The 7,262-nt window shown below is 39.8% G+C and overlaps 1 protein-coding gene across 1 annotated transcript in view; it reads left to right on the forward strand.

Moving 5' to 3' along the window:
- The window catches only part of abca12 (ATP-binding cassette, sub-family A (ABC1), member 12), a gene marked incomplete in the record, with an annotated part of 71,474 nt that overhangs the window by 52,322 nt on the left and 11,890 nt on the right, over nt 1–7,262 (forward strand). The window contains 7 exon segments of the mRNA XM_014022341.1: nt 771–858; nt 1,197–1,305; nt 2,779–2,833; nt 4,365–4,542; nt 4,726–4,841; nt 6,503–6,665; nt 6,811–7,064. Of these exon segments, the coding sequence (XP_013877795.1) occupies nt 771–858; nt 1,197–1,305; nt 2,779–2,833; nt 4,365–4,542; nt 4,726–4,841; nt 6,503–6,665; nt 6,811–7,064 (963 nt within the window).

Consider the following 7,262-nt stretch of genomic DNA (forward strand, 5'->3'; position numbering starts at 1 on the left):
TCCTCTCTGTCAACGCTCTCTGGTTTCATTTAAAAGAGTCGATCATCAGATATTGTCCAAGGTTAACCTTCAGGGTGGATATAGCTCACTAGCAGCCTCGCACTGAGGACCTGGTTGATGTCATCATTTACCCAGAATGCTTAGCATTTAAATAAAATGGCCCCATCCGTGTAATGTATTTTTAAACTTTTTGTTTAAAAATTATAAAAAACTAAACAGCCTACAGCATTTTTAGTCTTTATTTTACAGTTAAAGTACATGTTTATCATATAAAGACTAATATTACAACTAATCGGGGATCCCTTTAAAATAAAGTATGTTGCAGAAATTGATGGGCTATTTAGCTGTTTTGAAAAACATTGAAATGATATTGGGATAATTTTCATCTTTTATAGATACTCATTCACAAAGCCTTTTATCGGTGTCTAAAATAAAAGCTTCCTGTCAGTGGAGAAGCTTCACAAAAGAATGTGTATTTGTACAAATCACTTTGCCACCTCAAAGCTTACTTTTTTCAGTTGCTCTGCTTGACACAAACTAGCCTTAAATGGCTTCTTGAAGAAACTCATCTTCGTACATTTTCCGAGGAGCTAAATGCTTCTCCCTTTGAATGCTTCTTATCTCTCTTCATTGGATATTTACTGTGATTGCAAGAAACAAACCGAAAAGAGAAAAAAAAAAAAGAAAATCCACAGCGTGTGTCACATTTAGTTTCTCAGCGGCAGCCAGAGCTCTTTGTTTTGATCAATGTGTCCACTTGGATTTTTCAGGTATGGAGGCTTTGCTTTCGGCATGCCTCTCCCGCCCAACTTGAAATTGGACGTTACTGCAGTGCCTGAAAACCGCACACTGTCCAAGGTAACGCTCTCTCCCTCCTGCTTCCTCACTCCACGACTAATTATCTCTTGAAATGCCATACTAACGAGTTGTTAAACGTTAATATATGACATCCCAATTAAAATCTTTTGGCTGCAAGATTAATATTTGCAGATGGAGCTGGATTGTTGCACCATCAGTGTCATCATAAATATGCTTTACTGCAGCAATTGTCCTTTTTTTTCCGGTGTGTAAATGTTTCCAGATGGAGATGTCTTAAGCTCTCTGCATCTTTTAGCTGTTTTTTWTTATTATAGAAATCTAATATAGATTTCCTGATCTAGAGGCATGATATAGAGATTTGATTTTTATGGTTGTAGGTTTGGTTCAATCCTGAGGGTCACCACACAATGCCCGCTTACCTGAACACTCTCAACAACATYATCCTGCGCTCCAATATCCCAGTTGATAAAAAGCCACAAAAATATGGTAAGTTTGATATAAATAAAACATTTAAAATGTTACTTTCAGGTAAAGGATGCCGATATTGACATTTAATTTTATTAACAGTCAATAATGTGTTGTAAAAATAATGCAGTTTTTTTTATTTTAGAGATGGCATATTCTCTTTATTTTTGCTGGACTTGTTTGGTATCCTTTTAAACAAAACTATGTCCTTGTTATTGTAAAACATACAGAGATATCAGCATTAAAAAGCCGCAGCCGGCATGTTTTAGTGCACTAAATACAAAGACAGCTGTAAACAGTGTGTTGACTCATGGATCATTTTGCTAGATTTAAGCCAGGGGGTGCTGTGTGTCTTTACACTAACAGCCCTATGCATGCGGCATACTAATTTGTGCCATTCTTTGGGGAACGGCGCTGAAGAGAAGCAAAGGCTGGCCCACGTTTTCAGTTTCGTTTCAGCTCTGAGTAGCACCCTAACCATCTGGCCCCAAGCAAGAGTACACAAACACACACKTGCACAAATGTATGAACAAAAGGGCACTTGTGGACATAAGTGCAAGCACACAAGAATAGACATGCATGTTAAAATGYGCTCCAAGGTATAGATGTATAACCATTTAGATGTTACCCATGGTGGTGGAGGTTTACAGGGGTGCAGGTCCAGAGGAATTATTTTCTAAGGGGACCAGCCATGTTTTGTGTGCTATAGTGTCAGAGGAACATTAGGAATCTTTAGATTTCATCCACAAATTGCTTCTTTTCACCCCAGTCTTGCAGGGTTTTTGATTACAACCTCCCACTGTTGCAGATGCACCATCACACTCCAGTCCATCAATCTCTGCTGTCATGACTATAGATTTGATCAGTCCCCCTTGGAACTGTGTTTTGTACTGGAAGACTCTCTGTGCAATTCCCTGGAGAGAAAAAAAAATGCATATTCTGAGCTGTTTTTTAAGCCACGCTTACAAGATATGAGATGAAAAGAAACCCTGTTCAACTATATACATATTTTCACGTTTAGTTATATTTGGACAAATGTTTATGATTGTAGCTCGTCAAGAAAAAGACAAACATAATCGTGCAAAATTGAAATTCTGGTTATTTTTAATGAAGRTTCAATAATTGACGAAGGATTTGCCTGTAAAGCCTAACATTTCCACTGATCTCCCTGTTGGCTCTGGACGCTGGCATGTTTTAGGACACACACTTTCCTATCAGAGGAAATGTAAACAAACAAACAAACGAAGAGGAGCAGTTTATGTCTGTGAGCGTCTAGACGACCATGAGAAAATGAYAAAGTAAATTCAATTCTCTCTGTGTGCACTGGCAAATGAAATCACCGTGCTCTATATTTTCCAATTGACTGTGTTCCAGGCTAAGAGAACATCATTGTTCATTTGGTTTCTGTGCTGAAAAATAGCTTGTGTGCACTGTTTTTGTACTTGTTTTTTTTTAATCACTGATAATATAATACCCTGTTTCTTTCTATTACAGCCATTTCAGTGTCCAGCCATCCTTATTTTGGCCGGAAGGATGATGAAGATACAGTGTAAGGACTAACCTTAATATTGCAAACACATAAAACGACACAAATAAATGTGCAAAMTCATTTTAATTAGAGTAAATATCCCTAATTTACTCAGGTCAATATGACTGATGGCTGTTGTTTGTCTGGCCTGACATAATTTATAGAGCCATCCTATTTTTCCGGTCCTAGACATTAAACTCAGGCTGGATTTAGTGCTGGAGGATACATGACAGCAGTATTTACCCCATATTTGATTTTCTAAATGGATTTCTCTGAGCTCACTCTATTGATCCGAGTCCCAGTGTAATGAGTGTTTATCTTGAAGGTGGCACTGAGGTGGATTGATTTTCCTCAACTTCCCAATGTTAGGTTATTAAAAATGCTCCACATCGTGCTCTAGAGGCCTTACTTATTTATATGCATGTATGCAAACATGTCTGTGTTCCAAAGGATCAAATTAAATCCAGTAGTGGATTGGAGTAACTTATTAACTTAATAATCCTAACCGATTTGTTTATATTTATCAATGGTTTCCTCATATGGACAGGTAGTGTAGCCTCTGGAGGTGCTGCCGCTGCCGCAGCTGCAGTTAGACATTCACCCCCTTCCTTTCGGGGTGATACTTGGCTTTCGCACTTGATATATTGATTTGGCCTGTGCTCTGTTAAAGACATGGCAGATGTATTCCTCCACATGTCTTGATTCTCACCATGCTGTAGCTCAGCCCATGGGAAACATTTCTAAAGCTATCTTGGCCGCGCCGATAACAAGCCTGCTCTGTAGCTGCTGCTCCCGGCTTTCTTCTGTAGTAAGTGCTGCCCTGAAACGCCCACCGCATGTCCCTCTCTGCTGTTCCCCTTTCCTCYCCTTCTTGGTCGCTGTGCCAGATTCGTGCTCTCCTCGGCCTCGTGCAAGACAGTCGGTGTGCTCGGTGGTGTTGTCACCCAGCTAGAGGAGAGTGGCGAGCGTGGTTTGGTCACGTGCAGCCGAGGAATGAGGAAAAAGGGGAATAAACCAGTTCTGACCAGACACAAACACGTGTTGGACGCTATAACTAATGGATCAAAGCTTCAAATAGATTTCTGTTGTCTAATCTGGACAATGGGTTGTGTAGACTCACAGCAGCATCCCTGCCTCGACTGCACCACAAGCACCGTTTGAAGATGCTGTCTCTTTTTTTTCCTTTTTTTGTTATTTTGTTATTACTGAGGCATACATCTTTTTCCACAAAGTTGTTATTAATGGGATTTCATTTACTGGACATCACTTCAGTAGTTTAAATGAGTCCGATCTCAGCAAGGATTGTAAATGATCATTTTGAGCAAAACTTTAAATAGGTCACCCTTTTTTTGTGCAAAATGTACATTTTTCAACAGAATCTACCCCATCTGCGTATATTGATTCATTTGAACTCGCTTCTGAGGGGACGGCAGCATTACTAGAAATAACGAGGCGCACCGTAGAAATATGCTGCTCGCGAATATGATTGAATGATAGTAATTCAASTWGCTGACACTTAATCACGTCATCTGCGTTGGTCTTTTCCTCACAGCATTGAGGGAGTGCTCCAGATCCTCGTGGCTGTGTGTGTGCTGACCGGATTCTCAATTACCACTGCCAGCTTCGCCATCTATGAAGTCACTGAGCACAACAGTGGGTCAAAGAGGCTCCAGCACATTGCTGGCATCAGCGAGACTTTCTACTGGACTGTGAACTTCTTCTATGACATGGTAACRTCTTCTCACTAAACGGGTTAAAGGAAACCAGAACCTGTATTAAAATGTGTTTCAGTAAAATAAAAAGAGAATTTATATTACAAAGGACCTTTTTTGTTTCTTAATATTATCTTTTCATAATCTGTTCTTTATTTCACTTATTTCAAATGCATTTACAGATATGTTCTTTCTTTACAGGTCATTTATTTGATTCCTGTGACTCTGACCATCTGTGTGATTGCCGCTTTCCAAATTCCAGCCTTCACAGAGCGGCAAAATTTGGGAGCTGTCAGCCTCCTTTTTGTGCTCTTTGGGTCAGTAATTAAAAAAAGAAGGTGTCATCTATATATGTTGTATTCCGGATTTTTAATTTTTAATTTTTATTTTTATGTCTGTGAGGTAATTTTAACCAATTCTTGACTATGTCAGATAGAAAATAATAATAAAAAATCATTAGATTGGAAAGCCTAAGGACTTCTGATCCAGCAGCAGTAGTTAACAAGAAGAGTTTAAGAATCATTTGGAGGTCAACTACAGGTGATTTATACCCCCCCCCCCCCCCCCCCCAAAAAAAAAAAAAAAAAAAAAAAAAAAGCTCATAGATATGGGCTTCGTGTTAGTCTGAGCAGAATCCTCCACATGAACCCTGAGCATATAAAGCGTTCTTCTGGCACAAAGTCAAATTGTAAATCAGTAAAAAACGACCTTGTGTTCTCCACAGAGGATATCCCAATGTTCCTACATCTACCACAGCCTTTCTCCACATATGCACTGGGACTTCTAGTCTCTAATGGGTGTTGCTATGTGTGCTATGAGGTTAAATTTCAGCACAGAGCATACGGAGGCTGCTGCTGTTCAAATGTAAACACAGATCTTTTTTTTTGTTTTTTATTTTAATTCCTTCCGGAGGCAGATGGCATCAGGATTGAAAGGCTGTTATAAAAATTGCTTTTGAATCGTTTATCCCATTTGGGCCAAAGACACGACAACGGTGGAACCGGATGAGGAAGCAACAGTGTAACTTAGTGTGAGACAAGTGATGGCTGCCATCTCAGAAGGTTTTAAAATCAATCAGACCAAAAGATTTAGACTTCAGAACTGTATCAAAAGTAATTACATATTTTATTTCGTTCGTCTGTATTACACAACCCGTTTATGTCATTCAGTCACTGTAGTAGAAGTTTGGGCACCTATGTAGGTCGTTGTTTTCAGGCTTCATAGTGGGCTCTGTACTATTGAAGGCCAAGTCAGCACTCTGCCTCTCATTTATCAGACAGATGTCTCCCTCCCAAGCAATGAGTAATCGCAATGCTCCATCTGTCAGGCTGCACCCACCTGGTCCGGTCTGCAGCCTTCTTGCTTCTGTTCCTTGTCATGCTTGGCACTCGCAGTCTGCCTACCAAGCACCTTTTTTTTGGACACGACACGCAAATGCTTTGTCTCTGTCTGGCTCTTTCTGTTACTTTACGTCTCCTTCAATTCCCAMCTTTCATATAATTATTTATTTCTACATTCTTTTTTCTGTGTCCCTCTCTGACCCAAACAACTAGCAGATAATGTGAGAGGAGGCTGAAAGATGTGCTGCCACCACGGGGAATAAAGAGAGGAGTCATTTATCTTTGTCTGTTTTGGCATTGTGACTGAATGTTTACCCTCCTCATGCTATAGCATTTTCCATTTTCGCCTTTCAGTAYTCTTTGGTGCTGCCTTTCATCAAGCTCACAGCTATTATTTAATCTGTTAAAGACCCCCGTGTCCCACCCTACCTCCTTTGCCTAAAAACACAAGTTTGCATCATTTAAGATAATGCAGTTGTGAGAGGAAAAACAAAAGCCATCCAAATCCTCAAGTCCTCGTTTTTCGCCTTTGAATGTTTTCTGTATTGAAGCTGACCCAGTCTATTTTGAGGTGAAGTATAACGTTATTTTTAGTAAATGATTTGTTTAAAATATTCCTCCTTTTGTCTCTTCCTCAGGTTTTCTACATTCCCCTGGATGTATCTGCTAGCAGAAGTCTTCAAAGATACGGAAATTGCCTTCATCTCTTATGTCTGCATCAACCTCTTTATCAGCATGAACACCATCCTGTCCACCTCCATTCTGTACTTTCTTGGACAAATAGCAATGCACAAACCAGAGGTCAGAATAAATGGCCAATGTSAAGATGCCTGTGTTTGAAACTCCACAATGAAATTTATAAACCCATTTTTTGCATGGTCGTGTCTCTCTTCTGTTGTACTTTCATAAAAAAAATACACATATATTATGTTCTGTCCTCCTGCAGGCTATCCAAGATATCTTCCAAAACCTCTGCAACGCATTCCTCATCTTCCCTCAGTTCAACTTTGGAAACGGTCTGATACAGCTGGCCAGATCGAACATCGAGGTCCAGATTCTCAGCGGCTACGGAATTGATGCTTATAAAGACCCATTCTCCTCAGAGGCCTTAGGGAAGATGTTCATCGCTTCCATCGTCCAAGGCATAGTTTTCTTCACCCTGCGCCTCTTGCTCAACAAAACTGTCATACGTAAAGTCAGGTGAGGAAAACAGAAGCCAGAGGTGGTATTTTGATGCACTGTATGATGACAAACTATCCAAAGCCTTGTAATATATTAATGTATAGAATGTTGTTTCAAGATTTGAATCCCCAAGTACAGGGTTCCTGCGGATCCTTAAAAAGTCTTAAAAGGCCTTGAATTCATCAATCCAAAAATAAGGCCTTAATTAGCCTTAAA

Source organism: Austrofundulus limnaeus, unplaced genomic scaffold (assembly GCF_001266775.1).
Source record: "Austrofundulus limnaeus strain Quisiro unplaced genomic scaffold, Austrofundulus_limnaeus-1.0 Scaffold325, whole genome shotgun sequence".
Classification (NCBI taxonomy): domain Eukaryota; kingdom Metazoa; phylum Chordata; class Actinopteri; order Cyprinodontiformes; family Rivulidae; genus Austrofundulus; species Austrofundulus limnaeus.